Source organism: Schistocerca serialis, chromosome 3, assembly GCF_023864345.2.
Source record: "Schistocerca serialis cubense isolate TAMUIC-IGC-003099 chromosome 3, iqSchSeri2.2, whole genome shotgun sequence".
In the NCBI taxonomy this organism is placed as follows: Eukaryota; Metazoa; Arthropoda; class Insecta; order Orthoptera; family Acrididae; genus Schistocerca; species Schistocerca serialis.
Window position 1 is genome coordinate 18,920,859 of NC_064640.1, and position 17,835 is coordinate 18,938,693.

At 41.2% G+C, this 17,835-nt stretch overlaps 1 protein-coding gene across 5 annotated transcripts in view; it reads right to left on the reverse strand.

Moving 5' to 3' along the window:
• Positions 1-17,419, reverse strand: part of LOC126469678 (asparagine synthetase domain-containing protein 1) — a 71,428-nt gene extending 54,009 nt beyond the window's left edge. For 4 of the 5 annotated variants that reach the window (XR_007586047.1, XM_050096830.1, XM_050096829.1 and 1 more), the window contains exons 1-2: positions 17,007-17,419; positions 8,873-9,070 (exon numbers count right to left, since the gene is read on the reverse strand). Coding sequence is in view for 4 of the 5 variants with exons in the window: in XM_050096830.1 (XP_049952787.1) it covers positions 8,873-9,070; positions 17,007-17,105 (297 nt within the window). In the remaining variant the exon portion in view is untranslated. The remainder of the gene's footprint in view (positions 1-8,872; positions 9,071-17,006) is intronic. The other variant, XM_050096827.1, reaches the window with a different exon arrangement.
• Positions 17,420-17,835: the final 416 nt, after the last annotated feature.

The following is a 17,835-nucleotide window of genomic DNA, read 5'->3' on the forward strand; positions in this document are numbered from 1 at the left end:
GCGTAGTATGGCCTGGTTAGCAGGACACAGCCACTCACAGACAGATCCAGCAGCACTGAAGATTGCCAAATTGTTTGCAGGGTAGGTCCCCCCCCCCCCCTTTTGTGGAGATTTTTACTCTCATGGCATACAGGAGCTCTTAATTGGTTCTTTTCATCTTTAATTAAATGGCTAGGTGGAGCATTTTTAAGGAAAACATGAAGGGACAAACCCAGTATTTTTCTAGCATAGATACTCTCTGTTTTTTAGAACTGTTACAGCACAGCTCTAGGCAAGAGGACAACTTGTTGCAATACATTGGTACTGGTATCGCAGCCCACCAGCCAGTCAGTGACCAGATAATTACAAAACCAGAGTCCGCCATGAGGGCACTCTGCTCCACCATCACCTTGACAGGACCATCTGCCAGAGTGTCAACCCGACACTCAATGCGCCGAGGTTTGAACTGTGGCCTTCCTATTCATCAAGCCACTGGGGCGCCTGCCAGCACCAGTTTCCACCAGCCAGCCATATTGCACTCAGCAGGCAGTGTCAGCCTGTTGCATCAACTCTGATGTAGCTCGGCTGGCAGCTGGGGTGGTTGCCTACTCAATGTTGCAACACAAATGGGCTGTGCTGATCATAGCACGGTCACTGATCTTCTACAACACTCCACTGTCGAGCCCATTGCATCAAAGCCTACTTTCCAATGCTGCTAGATGTGGGACTGAGCTTGTAATATGAACTACGTGAGTAATAAAGGGATTGCAATTCCTCTGAACTACTTATGACTCACCTTGACCCATCAACCTCCACCAGAGCACATCCACACCCTTTACAGTACATACAGGGCAGGCAACCTCTAACCACCTTAACCCCACTCCACTCATCCACTGGTAACGATGACAGCAGCTTTCTGCCACACTGATATCTTCTGTACGGGAGACAACCGTGGTTCACTTGTAGTGCCACACTAATGTCCGCAGTGCTGGCCTCCGCCTGAGCCAAATGCCCCAGGACCTGCGGCTGTCACCAGGAATGCAATAACTGCTGCCACCTCTGCCTCCTCCCCTGCCACTCCAGCAGCTGCAGCCACAGAAGGATGATCATAATGACCGCATCCACTCAGCAGGGACCATGGAGGTAACCCCCACTCCTATTCCCATGCAGCTCATCCTGACGCCTCACTATGGTGCTCTTTTGACCACATCATGTCTGATGTACCACAGCATTAACCTCAATCTGATGCAGGGCGATCACTCAGAGTGACAGGAGTCTCTTCTTGTTCAGCTGCCTGTACAGTACGTCAAAAATGGACACCCAACCTCAAGCATTGCCCCTAGCTCCTCATCCGAGTTGTTTGTGACCGTATTGTCTCAGAGGGGTTGGGAGGGATGCTGTAGTCAGTGAATAAGATTGAGAGACTTCACTTGCTCCCACAGCCAACAGAACCACATATGCTTAGCAACCTCAACAGGCTGGAGACACACCCTCATCCACCATGTCAAGTCACATGTCATGATCCCATTGTCTTTGGACTGTGATAAAGATGACTGAACAGTAAAAAGCCAGTGTTGTACTAAGTCTACATGCTTACAAAATATGCATCAGCTAAATTCTCAAGTGTACACTGCGAATGTGGAATATGTTTGGTACCTGTCTGACGGAATTTCTTGTAGCAGTATTTGTAGACCCAGGCTTCATCCACACACTTTTAGTATCACACAGTGTTCATTCATTATGTTAACTGCAGACAGCTAGTAGGTGTGTGTGGTACTCCAAACTCTCATCAGCCTTTACTGATCTTGAACCAGCTTTGCCTTCCTAGTTAACTTAGTTCCACCAATCAATGGTTAAAAGTTGCCATGCAGGGCAATTTCGTTTCATTTCTGTGCCTTGAAAATGACAGGATGAACACCTGTCAAAATATTGGCAACTTTGGAGATATTATCTGGCTGCATTCCTGTAAGTTATTGACTATTACTTTTATTTTGATAGTTTTCATCCCTACCCACATCATCACTGCCATCTATAAATTCCTATGTTCCAATAGTAATTTTATGCTTAAACCCTTACCGTATCAATCTTCACTTCCAACATTTGCTGTCACAAGCACATTTCCTAAGATTACTCGCCCACCTTAAAATTTATGAGTTACGTCAAAACAATAGAGTTTAGACCTCATCACACAATTCTTTCCTGTCTTGGAACAAAACAATCAGCTTCTCAACTTGAACCACAATATTCTTAAATCATTCCCTGAAAAGAAGATCACCCTGGCCACTACTATTGCCACTCAATCCAGAATATAATTTAATTGCAAGCTCAACGGCATCATCTTCCTCCCTGTCAGCTAATGTGCTTGTAACATTTATTAATTTATTTCATTTTTTCTCCATCTAGGGACTACGATAAGCTTGCAATGATAATGAAAATTCTTGTCATATTATTTACATATCTGTGATCTTTCCCAAAGCAATGTTTTAGTCTTATGAGCACTTTTACCTTTTCTTCCTCAAGTCTCTTTGCCCCGAAGTCCTAATCCAAATTTTACATACTTCACACAAGTGCTGTTTAACTATCTACGTTGCTGTGCTTACTAGTACAGGTAAATAACGAAGTACAAGATCTGTATAAACATCACACTGACAAACATGCAACATGGCTAAAAGCAATGGCCATCATCAGATAATTTAGACTTTCTGTTCTGTCCCCCATCTCCTCAGGGCTTTGCAAGTGGCAGTTTTTTTCCATAGCAATAGCAACAACTTGCCCCCAGCTCTGAACAGGCTTTTACTTGTATATCTCACTGGATCAATTCCTTTTATTTCACTTCCTTCTCTCTCACTCTTCAGATTACTTTGGGTACATTCATGTGGCTTGTATTTGCACAGAGCACATTATTCACCCCCCCTCCCCCCCCCCAAAAAATCATTTATTAATTTCTTCGTATTTTTACATGTTGAGTAACTTTGTTTCTTTTTGTTAGTTTTAATTTTCCCCCTCCATTACTTGGCTCTGTCCTTTTTCACTTTCTTTAGGGTGTTTTGCCACATATGTGCTTCTCTTTTCAGTGTCTGTTTCCCCTATTTCTGACTTCTCAAAAGATGTCCTGTAAACTGAACTTCCAAGTTTTCCATTACCCTATTTGCTTATATTCTCTTCCTGTCCTGGATCAAGTCAGTCGAGCAGCCGACCCGAGCGGAACGCTGCTCTCTGCACCTGGCGTAGCTGCCCGCGGATAGCTCCTTGGAGTGGTCTCTAATAAGCTCTACAACTGGCGTAGCTGCCAGTGACGCTCTTCTGAGCGGCACGAACCACTCCCGCACCGGGCACACCACATGAAACAAGCAACAACACCACTCTACCCCCCGAGATCGCGAACTGCAGCCCACCTCAAGCTACAGAAAACGCACCCACACAGGGACAACCACAGCGCCAGAGGAGGAGGAGAAGGAGAAACAGCCGCAGCACGAGGAACACGACCGCACCACAATAAGTACACAGTCAACAGAACACCAACACCCACGAACACATCCCGGACACTAACTCAACAACCCACATAACACACCCACTCACCTCAGAAAATACACAGGCGCCCACAACTGCCACACGAACAACCGACTCGCAGGCCAGCCCTCACCAAACGCCAACACTGGAACAAGCGGCCGCTAACACGACCAACAACTCCCAGGCCGACATGACCAATATCACAACAACATTCCAGAGAATAATGGAAACATTATTCCCCGGACGCACGACCACCGAATTAGTCACGAAGATTATGGGGTGTGTCTCACAACTCTTCATGCAGTTCATGTCGGGTACGCTCAACTGGACTAGCTTCCAAGCCACTATCACACCGCTCTTTACACTACTACATGGATAATACACCACACCAGCCCCGAAACGCAGACTTAAACACAATCACACAGATCCTGTTTTGGAATGCCAACGGGATCGCAAACAAAAAAGCCGAGATGGCCGCGTTCATGGAGCGAAAGGGTATCCGAATCGCTCTTGTGAACGAAACACTGCTTACGCTTCGCAAACAACTAAACCTCCCAGGTTATTGCGTCTATCGTACCGACCGAGCGGACGGCAGGAGGGGAGGCGGCACGGCAATCATTATACACAGAGACATAGACCACACGAACATCGAGCTCCCAGCACTTGAAAGACTAGAGGCTACGGCCGTTAGGGTCAAGTTCAACGGAGCCAACACCACACTGGTATCGCTATACAATCCTCCTAAAAACATAGTAACACGCGATATCAGCACAGTACTCAACATGGCACCGCGGGTAATAGCCGCTGGAGACCTCAACGCAAAACACCCCGATTGGAACTCACGAATACGAACCTCCAACGGCAAGAAACTGTACGAACATGCACTAGGCCGAAACTACATTATACTTGGGCCGGACGTTCCCACGTTCGTGCCTACACAGGCCCGACATAGGCCAGACGTGTTAGACATAGCCCTCATAAAGGGCATCACATGCACACTCAACCTAACGGTTGAAAACGATCTGGACTCAGACCACATGCCTGTAATACTGCACATGGAAGAGACACTGCAGGACATCGAACCACGCAGGATGCTTAACTACAAGCGTGCGAACTGGACACTGTTCAAGGAAACGCTTGATAGTCGCATTCCTGACACCCACGAAATTAACAACACACAGCAAATCGATGAGGCTGTGGAGGCTCTCACAACTGCCGTCCAAGACGCAATGACTGACGCCATTCCATTTACAACACCAAGACAACACTCGACGGCCCTGCCCCAGGAAATCCTGGGCCTTATCTCAATGAGGAACCGCCTCAGGAGATACTGGCAGCGTACCAGGCGCCCGTTCTATAAACTGCACGTCAACAGACTCCAGGGCATAATACGGAATAAAATCCAAACATTCAGAAACGAACAATGGGGACAGAGACTCGCTCGGCTGGATACCACACGTCCTGGCGTGTGGCAGCTGGCCAGACACTTCACCAGGGAGAAACATTACATTCCCATGTTACAAGGACCAGACGGCCCAGCCTACTCCGCGACGGAGAAGGCAGAGCTTATGGCCACAACACTTGCAGCGTCCTTCATGCCGAATCTGGTTCCTTCAGACCCAACATTCACACTTGAAACGGACCAGGAGGTTACACGACTTGTAGCCCAGCCCTCGCGCGACGAAATCAGACGTGCTAGCACAAATGAAGTCACATGGGCTATCAAGCACACCAACGCTAGAAAAGCCCCTGGGCCTGATGGCATTCAAAACCGTGTCCTCCAGGAGTTCACGGATAAAGCCGTAGAATACCTCACACACCTAACGAATGCCATCCTGACACACCAACACTTCCCTGACTTTTGGAAGGCGGCCAAGGTCCTGATGTTCAGGAAGCCAGGGAAAGACCACTCCCTCCCACAAAATTACCGACCCATCAGTCTGCTGTGCTCGCTCAGCAAGATTGTTGAGAAGGTAACACTAAAACGTATCACTAGGCATTGCATCGCCAACGACACCCTAAGACCGGAGCAATTCGGCTTTAGGAATCACCACTCGACAACACAACAACTCCTCCGCGTGGTCGAACATATAACACACGGCTACAACATGAACAAAGCCACAGGGGCCGTGTTCCTAGACATCGAAAAGGCTTTCGATCGTCTCTGGCACAACGGACTCATACGCAAACTAAGCGAAGCTGGTTTCCCAGACGGACTCGTACGTCTCATACACTCATATCTCACGAACAGATGTTTCAACACTAACGTGCAGGATAAACAATCAACACAACACGGTATCCAAGCTGGAGTACCCCAAGGAATCATTCTGGGGCCCATCTTGTTTAACCTGTACATTAATGACTACCCAGCGACACGAAACACGACGTTAGCCGTCTACGCGGATGACACAGCCATCCTCGCGCAAGACTGGAAACCGTCGAACATCAACTCACGAATACAGACAGCACTCAGAACAGCTGAGCCTTGGCTGGAGCGATGGCGTATTAAAGTAAACGTCGACAAGTGCGAAGCAGTTCTGTTCACACGCAGACCGAAACTACTGCGCAAACACCAACACTGTAGACCGATAACACTACATACACGCCCAATACGTTTCCGAGAGAAAGTCAGATACCTTGGTGTCTGGCTGGACCGGAAACTTACATGGGGGGACCACATCGAATACGTTGCCAACCGAGCGCACGCGAGGCTCAAACAGCTCTACCCAATGCTCAACAGGGATGATGATGATGATGATGATTGGTTTGTAGGGCGCTCAACGGCGCGGTTATCAGCGCCCGTACAATTTCCCAACCTTTGCTCAGCCCAATTTCGCCACTTTCCTGGATGATGATGAAATGATGAGGACAACACAAACACCCAGTCATCTCGAGGCAGGTGAAAATTCCTGACCCCGCCGGGAATCGAACCCGGGACCCCGTGCTCGGGAAGCGAGAACGCAACCGCGAGACCACGAGCGGCGGACCTCAACAGGGAAAGCACACTGAATAGGAGGGTGTCGAGGTCCTTATACACGACACTGATTAGACCTCTGATGACGTACGCAGCTCCCGTCTGGGGATATGCAGCTCCCACACGACTGCGCCGCCTGCAGATCATACAGAACAAAGTGCTACGAATCATTAGCAATGCTCCACGCTACACACGCACCGTGGATCTTCACCATGAATACCGCCTTGATACCCTCAAGGAAGTATTCAAGAAACACACCACACGACTATACAGGAACTCGAGACACTCGAACAATCCTTTCATCCTCACTCTGGGAAACTACGATCACAACCACAGGTGGAAACACAAGCGACCAAAGACACTGCTAGCTAGGGCATAACCACCTATGGTAAACTAACATACGCAAACAGCGACAAACATCAGTAAGCCCCTGCATATCAGCAATACTGACTGGCAACTACCAGCTGCTATTAGAGCCGACCAACAGGCCACAGCAGGGACACCGACGAGCTCGCCCACAGACGCACGAACAATCTCCCAACACTCCCTCACACTGTGCCTCCGGTATATGACCTATCGGACACAAGACCGATAACAAACATAACTGTTGCAGGTTGCAGGACGCTGAACGAGGTCTCTGTACCAGCACCCAGTGCCAGCCGCCGAGCAGCACAAACGCACAACGACAAGGTATCGACATGCATGATACCCACTACTAACAAAGCCTATCCTTGCACAACCTATCGCAGGCAGCAAGACAACCGCTACTGCTCTTGCCACCCGACCTAACTTTCGCAGAGGTTTTTTTCCCTTGGCTCTTGCCTTGGCACTTTTTTTCCTCTGCCCTTCAAACCGCTACCCTTCGTCAGATTTCGACCAATCTATCTCCAGATGAGCGCGTATTAATGGTTAATCCCAACCAGACGTACGCAAACATCGCAGTACCCACATCCTGCGACACCTCACTTTAGTGAATACTAACCCTTATGCAGAGATGGCAGTAGACCTTTTGTGTTGGCCATCATGCCGGTGTGGGCGTGGAGGGGTTCCACCTCTTAAAAAGAAAAAAAAAAAAAAAAAGGATCAAGTGAGGTACAATCCTAGGTTGCTCTTTTACCACACCCTGAAGTCCTACAATCCTTTCCCATAACAACAGACACAAGAATGCTGGGTTTTAAAGGGTAATAAATGCGGGAGTTTTGTGCTTTTATCAGTCTGCAGCCATACATGTAGATTTTTTTCCTTTCTTTATTTGGACAGTTTCAATATGGACTATCATGTCATTTTATAAATGTTACATGGAAAAATGTAATTTGTTCAACACTACAAAACAGCCAGAACAAGAGTTCTGAAGAAAGATGAAGTATACAACGGAACATGAATGGTCTTATTTAACAATAAGGCATTTACAAATGAATTTCTTTCTTCTGCACAGGAATGTGAGTCAATTTCAAATTTCCTGACAGATTGTCAGATCGGGATCCAAATCTGGGACCTTTGTCTTTCAAGGGCAAATACTCACTGACTCCAAGCATGACTCATGATGTGCCCTCAGTTTCAAAAATGGGGTACATTCATGTGGCTTGTACTTGCACAGAGCACATTATTCACCTTCACCCCCCCCCCAATCATTTATTAATTTCTTCGTATTTCGTACAGGTGGAAGTAGTGTGTGTGTGTGTGTGTGTGTGTGTGTGTGTGTGTGTGTGTGTGTGTGTGTGCGTGTCATGAGCTATGCTTCGATAGTTCAGTCAGTGAGCACTGGTCCGAGAATGGCAAAATTCCAGGTTTGAGTCTCAACCTGGCACACAGTTTTAATCTGCCAGGAAGTCTCAATAAGAGATTTGTGGGTGAATATTGATGCTAATGCTTTGTTATACCCAAACTGATTTTACTGATAATTCACCACCATCAGAGAAATACTTTTTTCTTTAATTCTGAAGATGATTTTTTCCAGTCTTTACATTACAACATTAGTCGTATTTTCTGTTTCCACAAGCGCATTGTGTGTGGGTCTCGATTTATTTTATGACTGCTTTGAAAATTTCATCTATGGGAAAATCGTATTAGTATAAACAGACTACATGTCATGTTGACTGAAAGAGTTGAAATATTTCTTCCATAATACCACTTTTCACCAGTTCCACAAAACTTAAAACAAAAAATTGGAACAACTGCTTTTGAACAAAGATTTTCTGATGGAGGGAAAAATAAGTGTTTCACATTGCAATTGACTAAAATGAGGTTTCTCAGAAAGCAATGGAGCCTAATTTTTCACCACTTGTAATGATGGCATATAAACAACCATACATTTAGTTTGTCTATCTAAAGGTACAATATTGTGGCACTTCGAGCAGCCAAACTTTTAAAATACTTAATACACTGAAAATATGTGATATTTCACTTTACCAATGATCCATAGAAGATATCCCCATTCCACAGCAGAATATTACCAGCACTGTCAACCAATGGTTGAGGTGTGGGGTGCTTCCCTTGCATCCACAATACACTTGCTGCACTGAATACAGCCCAGCCATCCATGTCATAATTCTGGACTACCGAAGTTGTGTCAGGGCCTCTGGATTCCAACTGGTCTTTCACATGAACCTACAACACCAGTTATAAACTTAAATACAAGCCTGAAAATGTATACTGGGAAACTGATCACAACGCTACTAAACATATATACAAGAACAAACAAAATCAAATTTAGTGCAATGAAGCAGGTGCACACACAGTGGATCATCGTGAAATTTTACAAATGATTGATAACTCTTTTACTTAAGATTCAAGTATATCCTGCACCATCTTCTCTACAAATTTCTTGACATTCAGAGCAATTGCCATTGCGTCTGTACTAATCTGAATTTTTCAGTCACTTCATAGAACAAATCGAGAAGAAAAACAGACTTGGAATATTCTGAGCACTTTGTGCTGCTATGAGTCTGAATAAACTGTTGACAACTCTCAGTTACAAGACTGCACTTGGAAATAAGAGGAGCAATGGTAAGTAACACAGAAGAAATAATTCTCAAAATAACATACATGTTGCTCTTAATTCTGGATTTCTTCCTTGCTACTTATTTCGCTCTGGTTCTAAAAATTATTTATATTACAAAAATAGAGTACACACTACACAAATGTGTTATTTTCCAAGAATACTAATGGATACTTTCAAATATGCATCATTAGCAAGATACAAAAAGAGTGAAAATTAAACAGAGTTTCATTTATAGTTTTAGCAACAAATCACCCTTGAAAAAAACATTACAATAATTTGTTGTAGTAACAGCTGTGTACTATAGATAAAACATGCAGAAGGTATTCATCATCCACAAAAAGTGAAGAAAATTTCACAAAAATACAAATATTTATGGCAGTACAGTTTGTTTCACACAGTTTCGTATAAGTTTTCCACTTCTTATCAATAACCACCATCCAACAAGACTGGTTCACCAGGGCAAAGAGGAGAAACTGAAATTACTGAACCCTGAAGCTAATGCTTTAACTCTAAAATATGCATATGTCAATAAAAATTGAAATATAGACAGTTGACACTTCCATTAATACAAGCTTGAAGCCTAATTCAACTAACACCCACTTAAAAAGTACCCTTTATGTGATAGACTTACAGTAAACATATTTAATGTACTTACGCTGTATCTGTTGCTAGTAGATGGTAATTTTGTAAAAATAATTTCACACAGTGTCTCCTGAATTATTAAATTTAAAACACAATTATTTTTAGCAGTTATAACTACAGTTCAAATAGCATCTGTAGGGTCGACAGAAGCGTCCGATCCCACGCGTCGGCTTTGACCCGTGACGTAAGGGTGTTGTCATGTGTGACGTCATGACGGCGCGGAGTTTGGTTTGAGTGTGGCTGTCTACAGTTCTGTTTTATATTATTTTATTTACTTTTCTGATCTGTTCGTTCTATCTCGTGAGATTTTTTTAAAATTTAAAAACACTTATTACTTATTTTAATTATCTGTTTCCTCCAATTTCTGTTTTAGTTTATTATATTTATCTTTCTGATCTGTTCGTTCTATCACGTGAGATTTTTTTTTTTTAAAAGACAAAAAACACTAATCAGTTACTGAAGCATCTTTATCTTCTATGGGTTGCAGGGGTTACGACCCCTGGGGAGGTGGGTGGGTATTCATGCATGGCTGTCTTCACTTACACGTTGCAGCTACGCAAGGCGTATAAATTTGTTTATATTTAGTTTACCCGCCACCCAAAACACCCCATTTTCCGCGCTTGTCCCGTTAGTGTCATTAGGCTTCTTGTGGAAAGTGTGTGTGTTTGTTTTTGTTTCCGCCATATTTGTGACGTCATGGGTCAAAGCAGACGGGCGGGATCGGACGCTTCCGTATTCCCCATCTGTAGGTAGCATTAAAAACAATTACCCTCAAAGCAACTCCACAACTTAATACAAACAATCTATTCTTATCAGTAGTAGTAGTAGTAGTAGTAGCAGCTTTATTCATCTGTAGATCTTTTGGGACATGGGACATACCAAAGTATTTACAAGGTTAGAGCAATTTAAAATAAGCTAATTCATACACATATATATTTACAGACTTCTAGCTAGAGATAATCATCAGATTTACTCCTGGCATACAATACTTTTTTGCAAATAACTCATTAAATAATGTAATTCCACACTGTTCACTCATATCTCACTATCAGCCACTGTACACACTATACAGACATTGTTTGACAACACTTCACTCACCCCCCCCCCCCCCCCACACACACACACAAATGTGATCTCTGGGCCATTTTCTGTACCGCAACACAACTTCCCATTTGCTACCCTGAAAATCTTAGTCAGCGTCCCTCCATAATGAGTGAGATGTTGAGCTCAGAAAGAGGTGTTAGTATTGTGCTATGCATAGCTTGGGGGTAAGTATTTCTAAAAAGGAAAAAAGAAGGGGAAAAAACAAAGTAAAGGTGTTATGTGGAATATTGGATATTTTATAGTTGTCATTATTATTATTATTATTTGCACAAATTTTTTTTATGACACCCCCTACTCTGTTTTATCTAAGTACTCCTTCAATGTATAAAATATATTGCATAACAGGTACTTGCATAACTTGCCCTTTTAAATAAGTGTATTTTTGCAATTTCTTTAATCTCTTTCGGTAATTTATTGTACAGTTTTATTCCTTGATAGAAAATGCTGTTTTGAGTTTTATGTTTATTTTTTCTTGGTAAATTAAGTTGAGCTTATCTCTTGTTGCATGGTCATGGACAGAGCTATTTGAGCAGTAATTGCCAATTTCATTTTTGATAAGTACAACTGACTGGTAAATTTATTCACATGGAGCAGTTAAAATCCCCGGTGTTTTGAACAGATCTTTACAATGAGCTCAACTAGTATTTTTTGTTATTATTCTTATGGCTCTTTTCTGGAGTTTGAAAATTGTGTTCATATTTTGTGCGTTTGCTCCCCAAAAAAGAATGTCACAGCAAAGTATTGAGTGTACATATGAATAATATGTAACTAAAAGACACTGCATGTTACACACTGATGATAGGATTCCAAGGGCATAACATACTGATGACATTCAGTTTGCAAGTACCTTTGTGTGTTCACACCACTTCAACTAAGATTCAATATTCACTCCTACAAATTTTGCATGTGTTACACAGTCTATAGAGGTACCATCTACACTTTATTTAACATTGTCATTTTTCCTCTTCAAACTGAAATTCATGGCATTAGTTTTCTTTATGTTCATTGTCACTTTATTGCTTATTGACCAATCATAAACTTCCTTGAGAGTTTCATTTGCTTTCTCAGCAAGGAGTTCTCGTTTTCTCAGCGACTTTAATACTCATGCCATCAACGAAAAAATTTTTTCACCATGAGTAACACTACTGGGAAAGTCATTGATGTATATGAGGAAGAGTATTGGTCCTAATATGCTACCTTGCGGGAACCCCTATATTAATGTATTTTGATTCTGATACTAAATGTTTGGATCTATTTGAAGTACGTCTTATCTCTACTCTTTGTACTGTATCTGTTAGGTATGATCAAGATCAGTCATTGGCTACCCCTCTTATTCCTAATGCTTCTAATTTATTTAATAGAATCTTGTGGTAGACTGTATCAAACACCTTAGAAAGATCCAAAAATATGCCTGTGACAAACTCATCTTCAACAAGATCATCAAGTACAACTTATGTGAATTCTACTATGGCTGACTCTGTATTTTTGCCACTTCGAAAACCAAACTGTGATTCGCTTAAAACATTGTAGCCTATTTATTCAGGTAATTCATTAATCTGTCTTTCATAGTTGCTTCTATTATTTTTGAGAATGCTGACAGCAGGGAGATGGGCCAGTAATTTTCTATGTCTTCTGCATTACCTTTCTTAAGCAAAGGTACAACTCTTGCCTGTTATAACTGCTTCGGAAATGTCCCTGATGTGAAGGATTCATTTATTATATTTGTCAAGAGGCCTTGTATAATCCCTATGCATCATTTCAGTACACACACGTTGGTACTTCATCTAAGCCTACAGACTTTTTATTTTTTAGTTTTTGAACAGTTTTATTGACTTCATTCTCTGTGGTTGGAAGTAACAACATTGTATTTAGTGCAACATTATTTACAGGTGCTATATTTGTTTTGGGGAATTTTTGCTGTAACTTCACTGTGATACTTGAAACATGCTTGTTTACATAGTTTGCTAAGTGTTATGGATCATTTATTTCCTTATCCCCCTCCCTTTGCAGAATGTTATTCTGCATTTGCTTGCCTCTCCCCGTTTCCTTTTTTATAACATCCCAGACTGCTTTGCTTTTATTTTCTGCATTATATATTATTTTGTCATTAAATGACTTTTTTGCAGCAAGCAGCAACTTCCTATAGATGTTTTTGTACCTATGACAGGAATTTAATAATTCTGGATTATTGTGAACCTTTTTCATGGAACTGAGGTCAACCTAACCTAACCTATAAGTGTTTGGGAGGACTTCTTAATACCTGCTGTTATCCATCTGTTTTTGTGAGATGTTGATACAGACATGCATACTTTTGGAAATGCCTTTTCATAGTTCAAATTAAACAATGTGGAGAATTTCATATTCACATTGGTTTCCTTGTGTACTTCATCCCAGGTTTGTTTTTATAGTTCTTTTGAAAAATCTTTTACCTGGCTGCAGTGGGCAAGCGGTTCTAGGCACTTCAGTCCAGAACCGCGCGACTGCTACAGTTGCAGGTTCAAATCCTGCCTCGGGCATGGATGTGTGTGATGTCCTTAGGTTAGTTAGGTTTAAGTAGTTCTAAGTTCTAGGGAACTGATGACCTCAGATGTTAAGCCCCATAGTGCTCACAGCCATTTGAAACATTTTGAAAAATCTTTTATTTTGGTATCTGATAGATGCCATTTGTAGGCTTGTGGTTTAGGGAATGGTTCAATGCCTAATTTTACTGTTGTTATTGGACAGAGATGGTCTGATAGTCCAAGATATTTTACAGCTACATTACATTTTTCCCTGCCCATATTTGTGATCACATGGTCAATTACTGATGCAGTCATCGTAGTAACCCTTGTTGCACTATTGACCAATAGGGACATGCCAAAACTTTGAAGGATGTTTAAGGTGCTGCTGGATTCATTTGTGATATTAGTGTTGATGTTAATGTCCCCACACAGAATTATGTTGACCTTTGTACTTGAGACTTTATCTAGAATTTCCGTTAACTTATTGAAAAAAGTGTCCACACTACCACTGGGAGATCTATACACACACAAAATGATTAATTTCTTGGTGATATCAAGCCCTGTTAATTCAATAGCTGATATTTCAATGTGTTTGTCTTCACTTACTGTACTGAGGTCATGTCTTGATTTGAACTGTGTTTCTTTTCTGATATCAATGCATGATCCCCCACCTCTTGAAGTAGTTCTGCAGTAAGGGTTTGCCTTTTCATACAATGATAATACTACATGTTGGAGTTCTCTGTATCTGCGCCAGTGCTCAGTAATACAAACTACTGTGTAGTTCAAAGATTGGAGCTCAAATTCTAATAGTTTTATTTTATTTTTTATTGATTGCATGTTTTGATGCAGGATTTTTAAGTCTGTGAAATGCCCCATGTTACTCTTTCCAACAGTTTGTTTTTCTTTGTGACATCTGGTATATGTGTTATTAGAAGTGTTAAAATCTGTTTTCCGAGTGATTGTTTCAGTATTTTTTAAACTGCTGGAGATACTCTTTAGGCAGGGGAACATGTTGTCTGGATTTATCCCAAAAAAGACCTACTTTACCTACCTATGACAACAGGTATTTGACCATGTGTGGCCCGAGATCCACCCCCTACACTTTCATGAATCAACTGTACCAAACATCCCTTCCCAGTCGTGTTTAGGTGTAGGCCACGCCTAGTGAAACCCCATCTGTTGATAGTCTCGATGGGCAGCAGAGAAACATGAGCAAAGTTGGCTGTCCTCACAGCCATCCCTAATTACACATTGATTCGCCTCACAGCTCCATCAAGGTGTAGTCGATCATGACACCGGAACAGTTCATTACATGTTTTTTGTTATTGAAACTAAGCAATCAACTGACTTCCCTCCACTGCATATGAAGTATCATATCAACTGCTTTGCAATATCACAGTGTCACAGTACTGCAGACTCATTAAAATTTCCTGTAATCTACATAATTTTATACAATGCTAAATATCGTATAAAACTAACATTTATGGAAATCATGACTTACTGCTAAACTGAAAAATTATTATTATTATTTTCCTTTCCTCCTTGAGATTTACCTCAAATAGCAAGAGGCCGCATATCTGTAAGTTAAACATGGTATTTTTCTTAAATACACAATCCATTTCATTTCTGAAAATATTTGGCATTAAAGTTGTTGAGTTAGAGAATTGTTTAAAGTATTAAATGCTAAATGCAAAAATAAAAAAAATTCATATATTAATAGTTTACATTACAAAAGAAGTGTTGCATGAATGTTGGAGGATCAAACTTCTTACGTTTTAAGCTACAACAGTGTATTATAAGACTACACAGGCCTACTTTAGTATGTAGATTTTTTGCACTTCCTTTTAGACTGAACAATATAACAACATAGGACTCCACTATTAGTAACAGATTAAGTTATCAGTCTCTTTATAATGCCATCCATCATGAAATATAACACAGCAGGCAGTAATTTCCAGCTGCTCCTATCTGTTTCAATACAAAATAAAGCACTGCCCCAATACTTAAGTAACTTAATGAAATTTAGGTTTCAGGTATTGTGGCAAATTTACTAACCCAGTTGTTACACCTTATGCTAATAATGATAATTTTTGTTCATTTACAGTAACTAATCTCCCAAGATCATTAAGTTTTATCTGGATTGCATGAACTGTAACATGATTGTATCCCACGGATGAAAACATTAATTTTGTAGGTATATTTACATTAACGTTAATTCCAGTTTTATACTGATATTACAAAGTTAATACTTATATACTAATTTCTGACTAAGCCCTTCATGTTAACTTTATCCGCCTAAACTCATTCTAAAATTAATATAGATAGTCATGGTACAATTTGTTGTATTCAACCTTCCTTCCTGTTTTTACTTGGTACAAGTTAATGAAATATGTGGCTATGTACTGCATGTAAGTGTAAGTAACATGGTGATGAAATTTACAGTTCCTGTACCCTCATGTCACCAAAAGCAATATGCAAGAACTGTTTGACAAACTGCGTAAGGAATTAAAAAGTTTCCGAGGCAGGCTCATAAATTTTCTGCCTGAAAACCCTTACTGCATATCTCTTATGTAATGAAAGCTTTAACTTAATAAAATTTCACTGGATTGTAAGGTTTCAGACCTCTATCTTTTCATCATCGTCATTATTATTATAAATGGCAGGAGAGAAGAAAGAATTGAATCTTTAACTTATTAAAGAGGAGCCAAACTTTAAGTGTAGGAAGTCTGATTAATTCTAATGTAAGCACAAGATCAAACTGCAATATCAGTAAATCTTGAACATTTTCTATTACGGAGTGCATAAACATGATTGGAAGCAAAAGTACTTTCTTTTTCATGCGCAAGAGAAATCTGCCAGCCCTGTAAGAATATTAGCTTCCAGCAAATTCCCTTAAGCAAGATACAGGTAGCAGCCTCCAGTTTGCACTAATGCTTGGCTACATTACAGACATCTGCATATGCAGATTCAACACTATTACAACTCTTAAGCGTGAAGCATTAGTACTATCAGAATACATATCAATGCTTTAAATTCTACTGATGAGGCCCAACAAAGGACGTCACCCCATCCATAATACGTCACTATCTGCAATAACAAATGATTTTCATGTAACTTGCCACCATGCGCAACTAAATGTATTTCACACAGCAGCTCAGCACATTTAAAACGAACTGTGAATTGCATCAAAAACCCATGTAAAACGACAAGTTTCTCAGAAAGCTGAAAAGTTATATACAGTTCCCAGACACTAACTTGTCAGTTACATATTTTAAAGTAATAATTTATTTATTACCTCATATATGGATCCATCACATTGATTATGGTCACAATTGGACCGCTGGCATTGATACACGTCGTTGCCTCTGTAAACAGCGAAATATATACCACACATTTTTTAAAAGTGTTTTCAATTGTAATATTCACTTCCGTCGCACCCCAAGCGCCCATCAAAACTGTTTGATGATGATTGGATTGTCAGTCGCTCAACTGCGCGGTCATCAGCGCCCACACAAAGCCCAAATATTTACACATTCCACTCTCCTGATTGCATTTAACATATGAAATGACCGTCGCACATAAATAATACCAACACAACATCGAAATTGAAATAGCCAATCATTTTAATCTCATTCTTCCCTACACACACCACATCCAAACACTAATTACTGCCAGAGTGCCAATACAGTACATCTTTGTTGCTCCAGGTTAGCCAACAGACACGAGAGTCGCGCTACGGTTCCTCTTTGTGAGACAAGCAGTAGCAGGAAGAAATAGTGACCGATTAGCAAAGAGGTCGGCATCGCACATGGAACACGATCTCGGACTGGGTAAGAATAGGGAAGGAAAATGACCATGTCATTTACAGAACCGTCCAGGTCGATTCACACTAGACGTCAACGGAAGGGAAAGTCACACGAGGCCATGGTCAGGCAGTCGAAGAGCGTCAACATAAATGTCAATTCGCTGATCTAGCACGGAACGGTGAAGTTATAGATATCATTCGAGATACAAAAAGACAGAATGCAATATCAGACTGAAGAAACTACCAATCATACAATTAAACTTCTAAGAAATTAAAAAAGTTTCATAATATGGATATTTATTTGGTAATGAAAATATGT